The following is a 23,057-nucleotide window of genomic DNA, read 5'->3' as shown; positions in this document are numbered from 1 at the left end:
TGATTCCAAGAGATGATGGGAATGGAGAATTTTTCATTATATGCAGATAATGAGTAAAACACTGTGTTTTGAGTAACACTACTCACACACCTGAAGTTACTCCTTTATCTGGTTTGTTTTGTTAGGTTTTTTTTTCCCTATCTAGCCTGAAAATACTCAGTCCCTGCAACAACACAGTTACAATTCCAACCCCAGAGAAAGCCAGGCTTGTGTACTGTTGCACATGGTGATAGCCCATATTAAACAAAACTATCCCTGGAGTTAAAACTCAAGTCCTGCCTGATTTTCTCTGCTGACATTAGAGAATTTACTGAAAAGCAAATTACTCAACAGAAATTCATTTGAATGATGAACTTCAGAGAAATCCTGGCAGATACCTTTGCAAACAAAAAAAAAAAAAAAAAGAGTCATTCCTGCTGAGAATTTTCCCACAAAATACCAGCTTGGCCAAAGTTACACATTTCAAAGCCAAAGAAAAGAAAACCTCTTTAAACACATATTTTTTTTTTTTCTTAAAAAGAAAATAAATGGCCCTTCTCAGAAGTGCTGCTTTAAAGAAAAGGACCAAATTATTTTTAAAAGCTTCCAGGATACAGGAAACAAAGTTGAAAAGAAGCGTATTTTCTTCAGAGAGAGCTGAAAACCCTGTTGATGATGAAGAGTGTTTCTGAGCTCCTTCCCTCAAAGGGGGCACGTCTGTGTGTGCCTCTAGGAAACAAGTGGCGATTGAATGTTGACAGAACGGCACTCCAGAAAGGAAAGATGTCAGATACATGTTTTATTCCCTTTCCTGAGACAGGATTGAAAGGCTATTAAATCTAATTTGCCACTGAGACTTTATCCTGTCTGTTTGAGCTGCCTTACCAACAGAGCTAACAACGTTTTGCTTAGTCTCCTCTGCCAGAAGGAATCCAACCTCCCTTCAGGTCGGTCTCCGTGAGCGATGCCGTTCCCTCAAGCTCTGGAGGCTTGTTTGCCACTGCAGAGATCCCTGGGTTACACCTCGCTTTGGGTCATACAAAGCACAGAAGGAAATGAAAACCCATAGGAAATGATCACAGTGTCTGGGACTCACCCTTTGATGGGCAGGGGGGGAGGTGGTCGGGCTGATCAAGTCTTGACTCTCCATGAGGTTCCCATAATCGGCCATGCTTCCTTTGAGAGGCAGAGGAGGAGGAACGTCTGGGATGTCAGAGCTGGACATACCATTCAGCTCCAGATCTGTAAGAAACCAACACCAAGTTAACTCCTTCAATAACTGACCCGAATCCAAAGATCCAGCCCGTGCCAATCCTTACAGCGCTGATACTGTGATAATGCTGCACACATGATATCTTTGTCTGCTCTTCACTGCCTCTATAATTATCCACAGCTCATCTAATGAGCAATTTGAAGGCAAGTAGAACAAATGAACCCACCCCCACATTGAAAGGAAGTACATACTGTGGAGTTGCATCCGATTGATTTTTAGGATATACTCAAAATACTTGAACAATCCCTCTTTTTAATATATTCTTAATACATTTTATGTATTTCTGATATATTTTTTCCTTCAGATTTCACACCAGAATATTCACAGCTTAGCAAATATCATTTTCTCAGCTGTAAGCTCTGCATTTTCACCTCATACATTAACACACAACAGAAGTTTGGGTAAGCTCACCAAGAAAATACAATCGAGCTAAGCTTTGTTTATTTCCCCTCCATAAACCAAAAGCTTCTTGCTAATAAAATGCACAAATGAAAGCCTATAATTAACTACATCTCTCTCAAAAACTTCCAAACTCCAGGTAACTATAATAAATGAGCAGTCATTAGTTGTTGAGTAAATAAAATCACGCAAGAGAAAGTACAAAACATTTATTATTACTGTTTGCTGGGCTGAAAGTTCCCTTTTCTTAGCAGATAAATCCTAGCAGGTACGTGCTGGAGAGGCGAATAGCCTGAGGAACAATAAAGTTTATTGAGACCTGAGTGATACATAGGTTTTTGTGTAGAATTCCACCCACGGTGTATTTCAGAGTAATTCAGTCATTTTAACACCGGCAGAACCCACTGTGAGCTCTACAAGATAAGAAACTTAATTTATTTTTGATAAATTAGGGAAGTGTTTTCATTTAGGAAATGAAAAAAGAGGGGGGGTGAAAAAAAAAGGTTATTTTCATTTTTACTGGGGTGGTTTGCCAAACAAGTGGAGGCCTTGTTTATGCAGATTATTTTTATTGCAAGGTTCCTATCAATATCTTACAAAAAGCGACTTTTTATTGTCTTCTAAAACGGCCTCTCACTAACACAATTTAACTGTAAGGTGGCTGTATTGATTTGTCACTGAAAGCTGTAATTTTACTCTTCATCCTTTCACTTGAACTTTCAACTAAGCCAGAGAGAAGAATATTTTCCATCCTGGGACTTCAAACTTTCAGTGGTTTCTTCTACATCAGACAGAAAAGTGTTGTTTGTCCTCCAGGACCTGAATTTCTCATCACTTTTTCCACTGCTCCTTGTTTTTCATCCTTCCTTTTCCACACAGACAGGATGTCTCCATTCCCCAAAGATTCACAGCACTGTCTTTTAAGTATCTCCATCAGAACCTGTGTCTGCTAAGCTCATGTCATTAATAGGTGCAACTGGAAAATGTGTAATTAAACATTAATGCTGCAAATGTACTGGGAAGTTCATAGATAAACGTCAGAAATTTACTCCAACAACCTTTTAGTAGCTGAATTTAACCTCATCTTTGTATCTTACACTGTATTACAGCATGTAGTAATGGGCACTAAGCCATTACACATAGACTAGTAGGTGCTACCAAGATGGTAATACAAACTTTGTTAGGAGCTAGACAAACCCCTTGTTTCAGGCTGACATTGGGAACATCCATGGGAAGGCAGGTGAGCAGTGTTCTCACTGAAGCTGCAGAAGCATCTGGAAGCATCCCTAAGGTCTGCAATACTCTAAACAACCTGGATGGTCCATGCAGCTGTGCCCTGCTCTGCTTCTGTCCCTTTCCCTACGTTCCCTGGCTCCTGTAACAGCTCTAACTATCTGCACCGTGTCCTACAGCCTTAGTGTGGCACCTTCACAACCTCATCCTGCTGCAAGACAGCAGTAATTCCCTGTAAACATAGACAGAACGTTTCCATCCACATCAACATTTCAGAATATACATGAACAACTTATTTACATTCAATCTGGTAAACTGTTGTGTAGAACAACCACTTTCTATGATGACTGCCCTGCCTAACTGATCTCTGACACAGCTTAATGGAATCCAGGAGTCACCTACCCTACAGGTATTGAACACAAACTTCAGGCATTTTCAGTCATGCTTCTACTTGCTACCAAGCTATTAAATTTCCCCTGCTCAATTCAGCTGAAATATCCTTCACTAACACAGCCACTATACAAAGAATTGCTCATCTCTGGTTTGCTATCATTATTCGAGGTGTTTTATCAGACTAGTAGGGTCTTGAGTGTTTATTCCTTACTGGACATGTGCCACTGAGAGCACCTTTGAGCTGGCAAGAGATCAGTTAGATGACTTTTTCATTTTAATTCTAACCTAATGACCAAATTTTACACTCCATTCTCCTAAACTGCCAGCTAACAAGCAAGCAGCATTGCTTAGCAACCCTTTAACTGCTTTTAGCCAATTTGTGCCCCAGAGGAACTTCTTTATCCTTGGAATTCCCAAAAAAGCAATAATTATCACTACAATTCCTCGAATGATGATGGACAAATCCTTTGGATTTTGCAATAAACCAAACCTATTTCCAAAAATACTCACAAATATCACAGAGCCACAGGATCGTAGGGGTTGGAAGGGGCCTCAAGAGATCATCTGGTCCAACCTCCCTGTCAAACCAGGGTCCCTAGGAGAGGTCACACAGAATCTCTCCAGAGAAGGAGACTCCACACCCCCTGGGCAGCCTGGCCCAGGGCTCCCTCACCCTCACTGGGAAGAAGTTCTTCCATATGTTGGGGGGGAACTCCCTGTGCTCCAACTTGAGCCCATCACCCCTTGTCCTGTCCCTACAGACACTGAGAAGGGGCTGCCCATTTCCCCTGTGTCCCACCCTTCAGCTATTGATCCCCAGTGATCAGATCCCCTCTCAGGCTTCTTTTCTCCAGGCTGAACAGCCCCAGCTCACTCAGCCTTTCCTCACAGGGGAGATGCTCCAGGCCCTTCATCATCTTTTTGTAGCCTCCTCTGGACTCTCTCCAGGAGATCCCTGTCTTTTTTATCCCAGGGAGCCCAGAACTGGACACAAGACATATCCAGCATAAAGACATAAACATTCTCCAAAATGCACACTAATTTTAGATCCTTTTGGAATAAAGAGGTCAAGCCAGTTTTAATAAAATGTACACAGGAAGAAATAATCCAGCTCAAGGAACATTTCTGCAGGGGTATTTGTCCTCTACTTCTCCATATTCTCAGTTTTTAACACACTGGTAGGTTTTGGCTATCAAAACTGTAAAAAAAGGAGACAATTCAGTTATCAAAATACTTCTTTTGGGTGTCCAGCTATGCAGAAGCAGTGCTGCATCGACTTGCACTTGTTTTATCCCTCTTCCACATGTTTGCAACCGACCATCTCAAATCATTAGTACAAAGCCACGTGCCTTTTAGAAGACAACTCTGTTGTAGAATAAACATGTTCCTGCTCAGAGGACATATATCTGCAACAGGAACTTTCCATAACACTATTTAATGGAAAGGGTTTTGAGTATAAAAAAAGCAAATACAGCAAAGTGACCTTGATCAAACAAGATTTTTTTCCTTAAAACTGATCACTTATTCTCTTTGCTAACCTCAAACTCTTGATTATTGTCCTAGCATTTGGGTGCCTGGATCTAAACAGGCTTTTTTTGTGTGTGTGTTTATGTCAACTAAAAACTCTGAAGGACAGATTTTGGAAAACAGCACCATAAAAGAAATAGGTGGTGTATTGCACCCGTTTTCACAGGGTTTTTCAGGGTTTCCTGAAGAGTGAGGCAAAGAGATGAAATTTTACAGAAAAAAATCATAGAATCACAGACTGATTTGGGATGGAAGGGACCTCAAAGCCCATCAAGTTCTAACCCCCCTCCATGGCTAGGGACACCCTTCACTAGACCACGTTGCCCAAAGCCCCGTCCAACCCAGCCTTAAACACTGTCAGGGATGGGACTTCCACAGCCTCTCTTGGGCACCCTGTGCCAGGGCCTCACCACCCTCAGAGTAAAGAATTTCTTCCTAACATCTAACCTAACCCTGTCCTCTCTCAGCTTGAAGCCATTGACCCTTGTCCTGTCCCAGCCCAACTCTCTCAGCCTGTCTTCATAGGGTAGGAGCTTCAGCCCCTTGATCACCTCCATGGATCTCCTCTGGACTCGCTCCAACAGCTCTACATCTTTCCTGTACTGGGGACCCCAGAGCTGGACGCAGCACTGCAGGTGGGGTCTCACAAGAGCACAGTAAGGGGCAAACAAGTGATAGATGTCCATGTTCAACAACAACAAAAAAACCATAAAAAAGACTTTTTTCCCCTCTGTTCTGGCTTGCATTCACTACAAAGCAAATAAACGTTCTTTTAACTTATTTATACAATAAAATACTATTTTTTCAGCCTTTACACTCCATAATACCCTAAATCCAATACAGAATCAAGTACAAAACTGATTTTTGACACTCTATACCTAAGGAATTGTTAATGATTACTTGAAAAGGAAAAGAAACTTTTTTTAATGCATCAGTTTTGCTTGCTTTGGAAAACCCTGAAATAAGTTTTACTGGCAAATTCCAGGAGGATGACATTAAGATGTAAGTTCTTGTTCCTGCAAGTAATCCCCTGGTGATGGCAGAGAGATGAACTCAAAGAACTCAAACCAGGGTGTAATGCAATGCCCAGGAAAGGTTATCTCCCCACCTGAAGTTATTTTGCATGAAATTTGCTAGGAAAAGCAAAAAAAATCAGTTAAAATTAAAGACTTACTGGGCTGTATGCCAAAAGAAAGCTTCGTCCGTGGCGTTATTGGTGGTGGAGCCACCTGGGAGCTGGGAGGTGATGGAGAGACTGAGAAGCGTCTTTCACTTGAAATGACGTTTATCACTTGGCTTTTTGGTCTCTGTGGTCTCAGTGGGCTGATCTGCATGGGGACAAAGCAGTGAGACAGTAAAGGAACGCAGGCTGTAACTGAGCAGCAGACCCTGGGGCTGCCAGGCTTTCCTCACTACCTCCCGAACAGTAACGGGGCAACGACAATAGAGGATACTACTGATTCAGTGCGACATTTCACAGCTCCAAGTATTCTTCCTTTCTCCCCAGAAATCACAATGAGACTTAATTCACACACCTTCTCATAACCTGGAATATCTTTCTGTGGAGCAGCAGGCCAATTCCCCCAACACTGGCTCAGTAACAGCTAAGGAAATCTAGATCCTTACATAAGGTGATACAGGGTTTGAGTTTGTTTCTTCTCATGGGGCTCTGTTCTCTTTTACAATTTATGTCTTTAATTGCTTGCATGGTCAAACTCTCTTTGGAGGAAGACACCATCTGTCCAGAAACTCTTCCTTGATGGGCACGTTTGCGCTTGTATTTAGTTTACTGAAACATCCCTACTGTTTTGCTCTGGCTGCTTCACATTCCATTGACATTTTCCATCAGATACCCTGAGATGATATGTGTAATCTGATGGGCAATTAATGCTTTTGTTGAGGTAATTCCTTTCCTGAGCTTAATTCTGAACTTTACTGTTTGTTACCCATCCACTGGCCTCCACATCTCTAGTAATTGCAGAGAAAAAATGAATTTTTGATTTCCAGGAAATCACAGAAAATAGAGCAGCAGCCAGAAGTTGAGTGGAATTACATCCAGGGTGCTGCATCAGGACAAAACCAAAAATGCCAGCAGAAATGAATGAGGTTTTTTGGCAGAATTTTGTCATTTCACAATTTTTTCATGTACTGTGTTGTGGAGAAATCTAAAAATGAGGTATGAGGGCTTCCTTGTATTTTTAGAAAACAAACCTTAAAAGGGTTTGCATAAACCCTGAAATGCTCCTCTGAGAAATGAATGACCATAAAGTATCTTTTTAAAATATGATTTTAAAAAAAAGCCACTGAGGAAAATACACTAATTGATTAGGAAAGCTGCAATGCCACTATCAAGAGAAAATCTAACAACTACAAATTGTTCCCAAGTTAACCTGGACTGCAGCTACTTATCTCAAATAAATTTTAACTTCTTTTGTGATTGACAAGCTTGATGCTTTCCTTAAAGCTTCATAAAAATCACAGTTCTGCTAGGGAAATATGAACTCTTTAGAGACCATTAATTCATAATGAACCCCTTGCTAATTTTTTTTTGTCTAACAAAAGCAAGATCAATAGCAAGTGATGTTAGATGCCACTAATCAATAGCACATACAGCCTGTTCTTCTTATTTCTTACACAAGCTTTGGAGTGGTCTGTTAACTACCTGGCTTCAGCATTATGTTTGCTATCAGCTCATGGAATCAAAGAACTAGTGATGAAAATTTAAGTTAAAGAGGTTTATGTGATCCTTAAAAGAAGATATAAATCTCTAGAAAACTAGAAAGGCACCACTGATCATCTTCACAAACTGAAGTGCTTAATTCCTCTTTTGATAAGATCATAGTACAACAAGATCTCTGTAATTAGGACTTGGGTTTTGATCAGTCAATACATTGATTATGAGTACAATGACATTTGGCAAACAGTAGTTGTCTAATACAGCTAGACCAAATGGCCTCTGAATGCTCCTTTTTCAAGAGAATGTAAAAGCTTGATGAAACAATTCTGCAGTTTTACAGTCTTCCCATCTTCTTCCACAGAGATGCATTTGATTGGAAGAAAAAGTCCATTGCAGTGATGGAAACATTTTGTTAGATAACATCACCTCCATAGAGAGCAGCAGAAGCTCTGCAGAGATGGGAATGCCTGCTGCCTGCTGCCCCCTCACCTGATACTCTCTGAAAATCCAGTATTGTGCTCACAATTATGTTGCATAAGCCAATTAGTAGCGAATGGCTCAGGATCAAGAACAGAATCACACACAAGGTTACTGATGCAGCCTTCTCTCCTTACAGCAGACCACTGGTAACTCACTACTTGTCTGTGGTGGACAAAGAATAACTTAGACAACAGATAATCATGTGTATGTGTGTGTGGGGTATCTGAACTCAGACTTTGGAACTGCCAAGCATAAACCTGCTTTGTGCCAGTGACAACTGGGACAGGCTGCTTGCAAACTGCCACTACACCCAGATGAGCAGAAGTGAGACACTCTGAACCCTTCTGTTAACAGACAGGAGACAGAGCCCGTGATTAAGAGGCTGACCAGGCACTGTGCTTCTCACATACATTATTTTGATATATCCCATTACCCAATTCCCTCACGGGCTCTCATTTACTCCAGCTAACCCATGACAATACTGAGTGCAGTTCTTCCAGGCTGCTGTGTGTCCTTCAGCATCACCTTCACCGCCCCGTCCTGCCCATGAGAACATCCTGTGCGATGTGGCAGACGTCACACTGATGTTGGCACATCAGGAACCTGCCACGTCATTCCTGCCCACAGAGCAGCAAGAAGAAAGAAGGGCTTGGCTGATTTGCTGTTGACCAATGCAAGCTGGCTGTTATTCTCTCATCCTTCTTCTTGAAGGCACTTAGAAACTGTCATTGAACCCCCCAAAAAAGCCTGTCTTCTGCTGTAAATCTTCCCAATGTTTTAGAAGTTACAACTAAGAATCCATTAGAAGAGTCACCAAATAACAGAAATCTTGTCATTGAATTAGTGATGGTACAAGTGAGTTCTACAGTTCTCAGCAGAAGGAATCCCGTAACTATAATAGAAAATAACAATTTATTACTAAAGTCTCACTTTAAAAGCTCTTTAAATCTTTATTTTAATTTCCATTTCTAGCCAAACCTGGATTCCAAGATCTTTGGGAAAAAACAATCCTTAATTTTCCCCTTTCTCCATTTCACCATCACCTTTTTTTATGCCTCCAAACTTTCTGCCTGCAAGATCCTAATGCAAGATAAATCAAAATGCCTTTTCCTTCATAAAACACAGCAGTAACAGTGCTTTGGGAGCAATTTCAGCTTAAAAAGGGAACTTGCACACAGCACAGCCCACAAATGTAGAACAATGGACAAGCTGAATTCTTACAGAAGATAACAATTTCCCTTTTATATCGTTAATAGGGGACATATGTCTCCAGAGTGGAAGAATTTTAAGACAAGACAAATTTTATCTTTAAACTGCTTGGCATTATCTGTACAAAATTCCCAAAGACAGCAGTGGGAATTGTACAGCTGCTCTTGTAAACTGAGCTCAAAAGTGTTTTCTCTGTTTCACCTACAAGAGGAAACGAACCACACTAACAGCAAGCATTACAAATTGACTTGGTTATTTTGGAGCTCATCAAGTAGTTTGCAGGTAGTGAAAAAGGAGAGTTTTTCTCTCTGTAGATTTCAAGAAGCTCAAAGTAACTGCCACCAACTAGTTCTGACATGTCATTGCCCTCCCTTTCCAGAGCAAGGAGGAAATTAGTTGTACCAGTCATCTACTGAAAGCTCTTAACTGGGAAGAGTGGAAAACTTGAGTCAAACCATGTTGGACTTTGCTCATTTTTGCTCTTCAGATAGGAATATGCCATGAAGGGTTATTGTGTCCTCCTTTCCAGCTGGAATTTGCGTTTTTGCAGTCATAAGCAATCTTCTCCAATATCCAAGAACTCTCAGAGATGACAGTGCCCTTGTAGGGACATCAAACAGCATCCTTGGACACCTCCTGTCTGGTCTGATCATAGAATTATAGAATGGCATGGGTTGGAAGGATGCAAGTCCAGTTGATTGAGACACCCTGAAATACAATGTTCTTCTTCTGTGGGTAATGCTTGGCTAGTTCTGCTAGTCCATTTGATGATCTGGGATGTGTGATCATTGCAATGATCAGGCTTAGTCAAAACACAACTGCTGCAACACACAGAGCTGAATGCATTACATCAAAAAGGAGATGTGGAAAACCTCTTTTTTGTCTGAGAGCACTCTAACAGTGCTCACCTGGGTGGCTCTGGCAGGAGGAATCTCCATTTAAACAAACCAGGGCTGATCCAGAGAGTCAATGGAAAAACTCCCTGGCTTCAGAAGAGTTTGGTTGAAAAGCCTGAGATGCACGAAAGGGATGCTAAGATGAGTTTCTTGCTGAGCTAATACTGGGTCTATGGCCACATCAGAGAAACCAGCTCTGATCTTTCAAGATATCAGAAGACACACTTGAGAGACTGGCTCATCTCTGGATGGAAAAAGAGGAGCAAACCCAGAAAATGGAGAACTAGGGCTGAATATGTAAGTAATATTCTGCTACAAATACCAAACAGAAAGTCTGTAAGCACCCAGCAGTCATGGGCTGGAGAGGAATCCTTCTGAAAGTCCAATGTAAATGACACAGCCACTGACAAAACAAAAGACTCTGCTGAGTTACAAGTTGGCTCCACAAGTACTTGTGCAAATCTCTAGAAGAACATTACATTTATTTCTGGAGGGCAAACTATTGGCCTCCAAACAGATGTCCAGGCAGAGATTCAGAGGCTACAGGTAGTTCACACACTCCCTGCTTCAGCAGCTTTAAATTTCACAGCTCAAACTTCTCCAGTTACCAAAGCCTTTAGGACAGTTTCAGTGAATTAAATATACACTGAGCAGAGAGAGGGCTTATGAGAGATATGCCCTGTACTTAATATTCTTACACAGAGCCACCAGTGGAACTGCTTGTGATTTTCTGCTCAAAATAGCCTTTCAAGACAACGTAATTGCCGTGCACAGAATGACCTTGTAACATTCCCACCAAGAAGTGTCCTGAGTAGCCAGCTGAAATATGAGGGAACCCATCACCATCTATTGGGGACTGTAAATTCAAACAGCTGCTAAAATGGTGGCATTTATTTTACTTAGGATATACCATCTGTTACTGTTACCAAATAGTCAGATATAGCTCCTGGTAAGATTTTCATACAAGATGTGATGATTTTTTTAACGCTGTAAATAAAATCTTATCTTGATTCATTATCACATATTAATAGAGTACTCCCTTAAGAGTTATTTTTGGTTTAAAAATCAACTAAATTGTAAAAATCAACATTTTTATTTAAAAATAAAGTTTTAAAACACTGCTCAGAATTAGAGAAAGCTTTGCTTGCTAATAAAGTTACCGTTTCTGAAAGGATCACTGCTTCAGACTGCTGCAGAGAAATATCAGTTGATTTAAATTCTTTATCAAATATCTCCTGATGCTTGCTGTTCCTTTTCTCCTTCTTCTTTTCTTTCTTATCTTTATCTAGGTCATCCTTGTCCAATTTATCTTGAGACCTAGAATGCATCTTTTTTGGCAGGAGGGGCTCCAGCACAAACCTAAAGAAAAATGTTGTTGCTGAGTTTAATAAAATGCAATTTTCAAACCACCTAATTTTCATTTACATGTTTCCCCAAAAATCTCACTTGAGTTAACGACGCTTTGCTAATCCAGGAAAACTCATTAGACAGAAAAAGAGGGGGCAGAAGGTCATAACAATCATAATTGTCTTGCAATAAAATTTACTGCAGAGCTGCTGAAGAACCAGTGCTGTGCATTTCCCTGCTCCATAGTAAATTTACTGGTGTACAGCTACAGAAACTCCTGAGTTTTGCTGTATGTGGTTTACATAAAGATGAGTTTCTCATCCAGCATTCCCACTGTGCATGCTGGGCACTGTGGCAGGCGTGCCAGCAGGCTCCTGGAAGGTCCTGTGGAAACCACGGAGCACAGGTAACTAGGATGGGTTAAGGAAACATCACCTCTTCTTCCCCTGCACCTCGTGGGCAGTTTGTGTGCCTACAATGGCTTTAAGGATTTCTTTAAAAAAACAGCCCAGGCCCCACATTCCTCCTGGACAATTTAATTCCTTTTTCTCACTGGAGAAAGAGGATGTATTTATTCCTCAGAGAAGGAGTAACGGTTAAGAAACTGTTTTGCAGAGGTGTACTGAGTTGCTTTTGACCATGCACAACATACATCACCTTCTGATCCTTCTGTACCCCAAAATGACAGAGGCAAAGACTATCACCCTTGAAGTGAAGGAAACACCTATATACATTGCTCAAAGGCGTGAGGTATAGAGGTGCAATGACAGACATGAGCACCATTCCTGTCTGTAACACCATGCACCTATGCTGGTATCTATCTATCTATCTATCTATCTATCTATCTATCTATCTACCTACCTACCTACCTACCTACCTACCGTTCTATCATCCATCTCTCTCTCTCTCTCTCTCTCTCTCTCTCATCCATCACTCTACCATCTCTCTCTCTATCATCTGCAGCATTGGTGAGGCTGCAGCTCGAGTGCTGGGTCCAGTTCTGGGCTCCTCACCATCAGAAGGACATTGAGGTCCTGGAGCGAGTCCAGAGAAGGGCAACCAGGCTGGGGAAGGGGCTGGAGGGCAAATCCTCTGAGGAGCAGCTGAGGGAGCTGGGGGTGTTGAGCCTGGAGAAGAGGAGGCTGAGGGGAGACCTTATCACTGCTTACACTGACCTGACAGGAGGTTGTAGAGACGTGGACGATGGTCTCTTCAGCCAGGGGACAGGAGATGGGACAAGGGGAAATAGAACAAAGCTGCACCAAGGCAGGGGCAGATCAGATGTTATGAAAAAATTTTTTACTGAAAGAGTTGTCAGGGCCTGGAACAGGCTGCCCAGGGAGGGGCTGAGTCACCATCCCTGGATGTGTTTATAAAAAGGTTAGATGAGGTACTTAGGGATATGGAACAGTTGGACTCGATGATTTCAAAGGTCTTTTCCAACCTTGTGATTCTGTGATCTATCACTCTATCTATCACTCTATCACTCTATCACTCTATCACTCTATCTATCTATCTATCTATCTATCTATCTATCTATCTATCTATCTATCTATCTATCTCCATCCAAGATAGATACACACTTGTGCACACTTGTGCTTCCAGATCTGCACCTCTGCTCATACAGTCCCGGTGAGGGGGAGCCAGGAGGGCTGAGCTGGCTTCTTCTGGTATTGCAGATAAACGCCAGAATGAAAAACGGGTCAGGCAGTAACAAAGGGCAAGGTTAGTTTCCAAAAAGCAGATGTGTTTTCCCACCTGGAATGCTTCAGGAGTGTGAATACAGGCAAGGCTGATATATACCATCAGCTCTGCAAATTTTACAGTCCATTGCTGCTGTTTTTCTGGCCACAAAGGAAAAGATCTTTGGGAGGTCAATGAACTTCTACAGGTAAAGTTGAGTTTTTTGAGTTTTTACTTTGTAAGGAAAACACTACTCTATGTGATATTGGAACTCTTTTTAGCTAATTTTTACTCAGCAATACAAAGGAATCTCTCTTACCTCACCTCTTCTGAATGACTAGTTTAAAAGGCAGAGAGATATTTTTCTCTTAGAGAGACAATGTATTTTTAAATTTATTTTATATTATAAGCTGAATAAACTACTAAAATCATGCCCTAGTTAAAATTACACTGACAGATTCTAAGAGGATGTCTCAAAACATTACATTACTGAAAACAAACCTAACAACAAAGCCAAGCAAAGAAAACCAGCTTACTTCTGGACACTGGAAAAGTATTTACCATGGTGAGCACCCACATACAGGGTGTGAACTGTGATGTGAAATACTGGAGGGCTCATTTCTCGGGCAATTTGCTCTGAAGTTATCCTAATCACCTCCATTAGCACCCAAAATCGTTGTTGTTGTTTGAAGCACTAAAGGACCTTCAGTTTTCAGCCTCAATTAGCTCATTTGATGGAAAGATGCTCAAACCAGCACTGGCCCCTAAACTGTTACTCTCATGGCCAAAGCCAGAACCACAGGGGTTGGGAGACCAACCTGCAACCTTCTTTGATCTTTTACATACAGGAAAAAACAAGGACAATGACTTGCTCAAGGCCATGCAGCTCACCAGTGACAAAGTTCACACCAGGCAACAGTTTTAGCTCCCTGAACTGAGTATTTTGGCTGCTTCTGCTGGGCTGGAGGGCAGCGACAGCAGCCTTGCAGGCTGACTGTAAGTTTACAAGAGGAATTGCCATCCTTCAGACAATGATTAATTGCTTCCCTTCCAGGCATGACTATTATTAGTACTATTAATTATTTGCAGGAAATGTGTCAGTGAGAAAGCAGGCCAGTGTGCCATGCTCCTACCTGAGGTACAGTGGGACTTGCAACAGATGGCAGATCACACTCTGGGACTTCCTCGCTCCCTACCACTGCTTGTAAGGGCTCAGATTTGTACTTCTAAGTCCCACTTTAAGCAGTGAATAAACCTGAGGTCCTTTTTTAAAGTCAGAGTTTTATTTATACACAGAGTTGGGAGTTGTAAAACACCTACTATGTCAACGTCTGCTTTGAGATTTTACTGTTTAAAAGCTCCAAAAAGCAGGAGAAGCTGGAGGTGGCATTAGATAGAAGTTGGGGGATCTGCAAGACAGCCTGCTGGCTCAATTTTTAATTGTTCTTAATTTCATCTCTAATCTCAGCATTAATGCATGAAGAGAGGGCTGGGAATGGAAAGCAGGAGAAGACAGCTGACAGTAAACCAAATCAACTATCCAAGTTACATGGGTGAACTTCTTCCAGGTTAGTAGTGACAAAGCACCCACAGGATTTTTTACAGCCCTTTGAATTTTTGAGGTCTTTCATTACATTATTTACATCTGATGGGTTTTCCTCTCCTGCTCCTCCAATCAAGCAAATGAATATGTTTTTTCTAGGTCTTCCCAGTGCTGATAGTAGTTCATTATAGTTTCCTCATGTGTATTACAGCTGTATCGCCCCGGGCATGTTATATGAGCTGAGCTGGACTGTGATCGTTGTGGGGTTTATTTAAATATACATAGAGTAGACTCATGAGATCCTCCAAACCCTCCAAGTGACACCTACTGCAACAAAGCCAGGATGGAGGGGTGAAATTTAGGGAATGAGGATTCAATAAGAAAATGACAGAATGATTTTGAAGGGAAAAAGAGAAAAAGGCAGAGCCTGGCAGGGAAAAGAATCAATATTTTTTTCTTCTGAGATAAAATAAAGTTGCCCAGAACCCTGGGATGGTAGTTATCACCAAGTTCCAGCAAGGCAACTTCTGTGGATGAGGCAGTCAAAGCACATTACCATCTCTGCTGTCCTACATTTACAGGAACACGAGTCCCCGTGTATACGTTGCAGAGGGTAATGTAATGAGAGCTGAACTGTGCTCTGTGTGCAGCTCTCCCCAGCGGGGAAGGAAAGTGTTTGTAATCAAGGAGAGTAGCATGTTGGTCCTTAGGTGCTGTATTTAATGCTTTTACTCTCTAGTCAGGTAGTAACCCCCTCTGAAGGTGCACAAGGGACATGAGCGTTTCTAGCAGATCTCTGTAAGTCAGCAGCCCTGCAAGAGGCTTTAAAGAACTGATGCCTCGGCCAAATACTGAGCATCTGGATTATGGGAATGCCTGCGGGGAGGAAGGGGGAGAAGGGACTTCTGAGGCTGCTTGGAAAGCCCACAAAGAAACAGATTATTTAGTTCTTTTGAGGGATGCGACTGTGAGACAGGGCTTATCAACAGAATTCCCGGTTCTCAGGTGAAATATCTTGGTAAGTCTTGAAGTATGATCTTGCCATAAGCAGCTTTTTCCTCTGGCAGCCAAAGCAAGAAGAAATGACTGAGCAGTTAGCTAATCCCTTCCTTCTCCCAAGCTCCACCTGTGTACCACGACCGGGCCCGCTGAACACCCATCTCATCACCGCCTTGGCAAAGGATCACTGCTGATAGAATACACTTGAAATATTTTAAAAGGGATAATTTACCTCCTGTAGATTTTTTTTGGGGGGAGTTGTTTGAATGATTAGGGACTACTGCTTAACTTTGTTTTAAAGAGGACCAAGAAGAGCATTATATTTATCTTGGCTAAAAAATAAAGGACAAGGAATGTATCTTGAGATAAACGTCTATATAGGTTGGGGTTTTCTTAGCTGGTTTTAGGCTGTTACTTAAAAGCACCATCCCCACCCCAGTTACACAGAATCACAGAATCGTAGGGGTTGGAAGGGGCCTCCAGAGATCATCGGGTCCAACCCCCCTGCCAAAGCAGGGTCCCTAGGACAGGTCACACAGGTCAGCATCCAGACCAGTCTTGAGTATCTCCAGAGAAGACTCCACGCCCCCCTGGGTGTGGGTTCCACTTACACTGTTGTGTCCAATTAACATTTATGGGGCATTAAGATGAACCAAATCTGGAATAAAACACTCTGGGAAAAGACCCAGCCAAGAAAACCCACTGAATGGCTGTTTCTTACATACCCATCAGAGCCCGGTCGAGACGGTGTGCTGTCAGAGGAGATGGAAGACACCGACGCAACCGAGAGGGGTCGTGAAGACGACGGCATCGTGAAGGACCTCACCATAGACCGTGGCCGACTGCCTCGCCTGTCATCCAGACTTGAAAGCTGCAACAGAGAAGCAGAAGATATTACTTCTTAAATCACAAACCAGCTGCCATTTGACTATAAAAAAATGTGGGAGATTTCCAGGGCTTTTCTTCCACGTGGAATTTTTCATTATTTCATTATACATCGAGTTTAACAACAGAGAGAAAAATTCCCAAGAAAATCCATTTAAGGGAGTAAGAGGAAGTACATATAATTTTATACATAGTCCAATGATTTGCTTCAATGGAATTTACATCCCTTTTTTCACATCTGGGCTTTAAGAAGGAGCTTTTTACAAGTAACAACTTCTTTAACCCACCTCTGCAATTGAAGTGACTGCCCTGTCAGTGTATTTAAATGAAATGGGCTTTTAAAAAAACAAAATAAAAAGGACCAAAAAACAAACCCCACTAAGAGGAACCTGATGTCAAAGAGAGCCAATTTACAGAGAGAAATCTAGGTTAAGAAGAAAATATATGAAAGATATTTTGTTTTGTTTGTTTCATACAATTTCAGCACTCTGAATATTTATCCAAGCTTTGTTAGTCATTAATAACTGATATATGCATAAAATAATTGAACTCTTTCAGTCAACAAATAAGGATCTCATGCTGGTTAATTACAGGTATATTTTCCACCCTGTCAACTACTGGTAAATTGGCCTTGTACAGGGAAGACAGAAGCGATAAAACTCCATCAATCCTGACAATTCTTACTGGTGGGGAGAGGGAAATTAGGAAGATAACACCACCTGCATATGACTTTCCAGTCATCTCCCTGATGATGTAAATGTATATTATCGAAGTGACTGACATGCAAGTATCATTAATGTCAATTATTTCTGCCTCTCCTTGGGAATAAATTACTATTTGAACTTTTCCTCAATATATTAGTAAGATGGGATTTGAAGGACTACAAGCAGAACACAGCATAGAAGGACACCATAAAGGCTGGCACACATTCCACGTAAGATCTCAGTGTCCCCATTAAAAAAAAAAAGTCATCTCTACAGACAAGAGGGAAAATTAATCTCTGAAGGAAGCCTCTCCTAAAGCACAAGAGGATACTTCCCCAGTGTGTACTACTTCATCCAGCTTTTGGGCACTCAGATAACAACACCACTTGGAGTGGTTTTTTTCTCCCTGTCTCCTTGGTCCAGGATGCTCCACATCTCACGGAGCAGAAAGCTGAAGCTCTCTCCCTCACCACCTCCCATCAGCCCTACAGAATATACAGGCCTTTTCTGGTTAATCTGTGTGCTTTATTTGCTGGAGCAGTGAGAAGATACATTCAGCTGGGCAGAGAGGAGCCAAATGCGATTCACCAAGGGCAAGAGCAGGGTCCTGCACCCAGGCAGGAATAGCCCCGGGCACCAGTACAAGTCAGGGCTGACCTGCTGGGACCCAGCACTGTGGGGAAGGACCTGAGTGCTGGTGACAACAAGCTCTCCATGACCAGCCCTGTGCCCTTGTGGGCAAGAGGCTGATGGACCTGAGGGCATTGAGAAGAGCGTGGCCAGCAGGTCAAGGGAGGTTCTGTTCCTGCTCTGCTCTGCCCTGCTGAGGCCACAGCTGGAGATGTATGTCCAGTGCTGGGCTCCCCAGCTCAAGACAGGGAACTACTGAAGAAGGTCAAGCAAGGGCTGCAAGGATGATGAAGGACCTGGAGCATCTCTGGTGTGAGGAAAGGCTGAGAGAGCTGGGGTGGTTTAGCCTGGAGAAAACTGAGAGGGGGTCTTATCAATGTTTATAAATATATCAAGCGTGGAAGGCAGGGGGACATGGTCAGCCTCTTCTCAAGGTCTGTGGGGACAGGACAAGGGGCAAAGGCCTCAGGTTGGAGCACAGGGAGTTTCGCACCAATATGTGGAAGAACTTCTTCCTGGTAAGGGTGAGGGAGCCCTGGGACAGGCTGCCCAGGGGGTGTGGAGTCTCCTTGTCTGGAGAGATTCCAGCCCCGTCTGGACACCGACCTGTGTACCCTGTCCTAGGGACCCTGCTTGGGCAGGGGGGTTGGACCTGATGGGCTCTGGAGGTCCCTTCCAACCCCTACAACCCTGTGATTCTGTGAAGCATTAGGGTGGTGCCAGGGTACATATGACTGCACACTACGGTGCAGCAATCTCAGAGTGAAGTACACCTAGAGAAAGGTGATAGTCCCTCTAGAAAAATCCCGCTGTAGAGGCAATTTTGGTATTTTTTTAAACCAAATTCCTTAAAACAGAATATGGAAGAATTACCTTGACTTCCAGGGAACCGATTCAGGCAATTTAGAAATTGTTCCCATGCTAGAAAACAAAAGTACCATCTGAACATCTCTTAGAGCATCTGCTCAGCGTTTAGCAATTTGATGACAGCTGAGAACAAGCAGGCGACGCTGCGTCAACACTGCTGCTCTAATCAGTGGCAATTACAACACAGGAATGCAGTGCTGCCCCTAATTTGCAGAAATTCCACGTATTTTAGGAACTAGAAAGCTGGCAGGTCACTTACGACAGCGCGGACCCCGTACTGTTTCTCCACCTTGTCTCTCAGCTGGCGGAAGCAAGCCTCCATCCGCTCGTGGAAGGGCCGCAGCGCCTCCGTCACCTTCTCCCCGTGAATCCGGATGCCTTCTGCCAGGAATGGGATCTGGAAAGCAGAGTTTTGTAGAAGTTTGGAATCCCAGGCTGGTTTGGGTGGGTGGAGCCCTCAGGGATGCCTGCAGTGCCACCCTTGCCATGGGCTGGGACACCCCCACTAAACCAGGGTGCCCCAAGGCTCATCCAACCTGGACTTGAACCCTGCCAGGGATCCAGGGGCAGCCCCAGCTTCTCTGGGCAAAGAAGTGAGGCTGCTTCAGTCTGGCCAGCCCCCCTAAGCGAAGCCTTAGGGCAAGACTGCCACAAGTACTCCCAAGAGGAGTGAAAGATCTCATGGAATAACAACAGCATCATCATCATCATCATCCACTGTATCTGAAGCACAACATACTAAAAAGGATCTGACAATCTGTTCTGTGTGAGTTCCTGTTCCACCTGTCAACCCCAGCCCGTTACAATTACCACACCCATAGTTCTGCCCAGCAAACATATACCAGGGGTACACATGAATTTATCAGGTAGCACAGACGTTCCTCTGGTGTTATATTCTTCACAGGCCCCATACACGCTGCTCTTTGGGATGGCAAATGGTTGAACGACGACTCTCACACCCAGTTATTAATATCAGTCCTTTCCCAGATCCCTGAGAATAAAACCTTGAAGGAGAAAATAACTGCACGTTTCCTTCAACAACTCCTATTTCTAAACCTGCAAATGAGCTGCATCCCTGGACAGGTATATACTGCAGAGCGACATTTATTAATAAAACATACAGCTTTATATGCTACACATTTCTCCTTAGAAAAAGGATTTTATTTTCTTTGGGAACCAAACAGAAGAGAAAAAAAAATTAAATTAATTCTTTCACAACTGAAAATAATCATTTATCTTCAAGGCTTCTGTCACAAAATATCCATGCCAACACAGGATTATATAATTAGTTCATAGTGTGGAGGTGTAGCTGACCTTTTAAAATGTTTTAAGAGAGACATTTTCATTCCCTCAGCTATCCAGACACACTGTTAGGGTTTTCTACCTCCAGCTTAGGAAAAATATTTCCTCTTCCAAGTCCGTTGCAGCCCACACAGTGCTCTGATTCTGACTTATTCTCTGCAGCAATCAAGCTAAGAGGCTTCTTCTTAATAATTCATAATTAAATCATAATACTGATTAAAACCAGATTTTTTTTCTAATAAGACCGAGCAGCAATCAGAAGGAGCAGCTTTATTAGTAAGGAGAAAAATAAATACACAGAGGGATTACAGATGAACGAACTGATGCTCTGTGCTTTGGCACTATCAAAAGGGACACAGTTGAAACCAAATGAGGTTCAACAAAAGCAAGTGGAGAGTCTGGCACCTGGGAAGGAATAACTGCTGGAATCAGGACAGGCTGGGGGTGACCTGCTGGAGAGGAGCTCTGTGGAGAAGGACCTGGGGGTCCTAGTAGATGACAGGGTGGTCATGAGCCAGCAGTGTGCCCTGGGGCTGAGAGAGACAATGGGATCCTGGGGGGAATCAGGAGGAGTGTGGCCAGCAGGTCACAGGAGGGGATCCTCCCCCTCTGCTCTGCCCTGCTCAGGCCCCACCTGGAGTGTTGCGTCCAGTTCTGGGCTCCCTGGGATAAAAAAGACAGGGATCTCCTGGAGAGAGTCCAGAGGAGGGACAGAGATGATGAAGGGGCTGGAGCATCTCCCCTGTGAGGAAAGGCTGAGTGAGCTGGGGATGTTCAGCCTGGAGAAAAGAAGCCTGAGAGGGGACCTTATTAATGTTTATCAATATCTTAAGTATGGGATGCAGGGGGAAATGGGCAGCCCCTTTTCAGTGTCTGTGGAGACAGGACAAGGGGCAATGGCTGCAAGTTGGAGCACAGGAAGTTCCACACCAATATGGGGAAGAACTTTTACCCAGTGAGGGTGAGGGAGCCCTGGGACAGGCTGCCCAGGGGGTGTGGAGTCTCCTTCTCTGGAGAGATTCCAGCCCCATCTGGACACCGACCTGTGTGCCCTGTCCTAGGGACCCTGCTTGGGCAGGGGGTTGGACCTGATGAGCTCTGGAGGTCCCTTCCAACTCCTGTGATTCTGTGATTCCCCTAGAAGACTACAAAGGGAAGCAAGAATAATGACAAAATGTTTTTACTGTGGCCACTTCTATTTGTGGTCAGATGGGTTGGCACTCCACAAAAATTGAACACTGAAATAAAAATATTTCCCTGCTCTGGATAAATCAATTAAATTATCAGGCCCCACTGTCACCCTCGTATTTTGCAGGGACAAGTGGTCACTTGGCTCATTTATTTAAAAGAACCTGCTGACTTTTTAAATAGATGCTTTTCTTCTTTTTTCAAGAAAAAGAAATCAAATTACCAAGATGAAGTAACATGGGGTCTGAGGCTTCAGCTTTGAGATAGTTTTTATGAGCAGAAAACACACTAATGAGCCTGTCCTAGGGAGCTGCCATCTCCAACTTAAAAATCAAACAATATGAAGTAAATGACATTTTTTTGTACAGAAATGTCCCACCCTGGGAAAAAACAAAATGAGGTGCTTCCTTCTGTGTCCCAAATTGAAGGTGCCAAGGAGGGTTACAGTGTTGGTAGGCACCAGAGGTATACAGCAGGTGTGTATCACCAACCATGGAAAGCTTCTGGCACCTGGAGAAGCAAAATCATTGGAGGGTTGGTGGCCAGGTCTGTTGGCATGGGTGTGGTTTGGATGAGAAGAGGAGCATCTAAAGGCTCGTACTTCCCAGTATGGAACTGGTGAGCTCAAACAAGCAAGAGGATGCACCAACTACACAGCAATGGAAGACGACCAGAAACTGTGGAAGAAGAGTAATAATAAGAAAAAGCTTGTTATTCCCTAGCAGAAGCTGAATTTAATCAACTTCCCAAGGCTTTGCTGCAGAACTGCTGTGAGATTTCTGAGTCAGGAGATCTGACTCCCCCTGTCTCAGACCACTTAATCTTCTAAACATTTATCAACTCCAGAAGGGAAGTACCTGCAGACTGTTTTACCATTTCTGCTTTGAGTTCTTCTACTAACTGCAAAATTCATCCTAGGTCTCCTTTTTGGACATCACCATAGGGGAATCTGGTGATGAGCAACACTGAATTTTAACCCTACTTCATGTTTGCAGGAAGCAGAGTCAGAACTCTGTCCCATTCATTCAAACTGCTACCAGTCCATTTGGCTTTGGAGCAGAGGCTGGGTAACGTAAAGGGAACCTAAGTAGCTAAAGTAGAAACAAAGGAGCTCGCTGAGAAGAAAACCAGCCCAAGACAGCACTTACTCCACAACTCTGATCTTTCTTCATTTTAATTTCTTTTAAACTTCCATCCCAACTTAAAAATATTCCCAGATTCCTCTTTCTTTTTCAGTCTTGATCTGCTCGTCAGAAGAGAAGGAAAAAGCCACACTTTAAATTATGAAAATCATAGAATCATGGAATCCCAGACTGGTCTGGGTTGGAAGAGACCCCAAGGATCACAAAGCTCCAACCCCCTGCCACAGGCAGGGACACCAACCTCCAGGTCTGGAGCTACACAAGGTTGCCCAGGGCCCCAGCCAACCAGGGATGGGGCATCCACCCTCTCTCTGGGCAGCCTGTTCCAGCCCCTCACCACTCTCTCTGTAAAAAACTTCCCCCTAATATCTCATCTCCCCCTTCCCTCCTTTAGCTCCACTCCATTCCCCCATGTCCTGCCAGTCTCTGCCCTTTAACAAGCTGATTCCCCTCCTGTTTCTCTGCTCCCTTCAGGGACTGGCAGGCTGCAGTGAGGTCCCCCCACAGCCTTCTCTTCTCCAGGCTGAACCAGCCCAGCTCCCTCAGCCTCTCTTTGTAGGGGAGCTGCTCCAGCCCTCTAATCATCTTCGAGGCTCATCTGACCCCCCTCCAACAGTTCTACATCTCAATATAAACTCCTAAAATCTTAAGAGAATCTTAAGAGAAAACCATCATAACGGTATCATAAAATAAAGTCATAA

At 43.2% G+C, this 23,057-nt stretch overlaps 1 protein-coding gene across 10 annotated transcripts in view; it reads right to left on the bottom strand.

Moving 5' to 3' along the window:
- DOCK1 (dedicator of cytokinesis 1) overlaps positions 1 to 23,057 on the bottom strand; it is a gene marked incomplete at its 5' end in the record, with an annotated part of 301,045 nt that overhangs the window by 8,073 nt on the left and 269,915 nt on the right. For all 10 annotated transcript variants that reach the window (XM_084265218.1, XM_084265212.1, XM_084265214.1 and 7 more), the window contains 5 exons: positions 1,076 to 1,221; positions 5,979 to 6,132; positions 11,227 to 11,425; positions 16,364 to 16,509; positions 18,984 to 19,121. In XM_084265218.1, coding sequence (XP_084121344.1) covers positions 1,076 to 1,221; positions 5,979 to 6,132; positions 11,227 to 11,425; positions 16,364 to 16,509; positions 18,984 to 19,121 — 783 coding nt within the window. The remainder of the gene's footprint in view (positions 1 to 1,075; positions 1,222 to 5,978; positions 6,133 to 11,226; positions 11,426 to 16,363; positions 16,510 to 18,983; positions 19,122 to 23,057) is intronic.

Source organism: Gallinula chloropus (assembly GCF_964237585.1).
Source record: "Gallinula chloropus genome assembly, chromosome: 5".
Taxonomy (NCBI): Eukaryota; Metazoa; Chordata; class Aves; order Gruiformes; family Rallidae; genus Gallinula; species Gallinula chloropus.
This window is presented reverse-complemented; position numbering and strand designations above follow the sequence as displayed.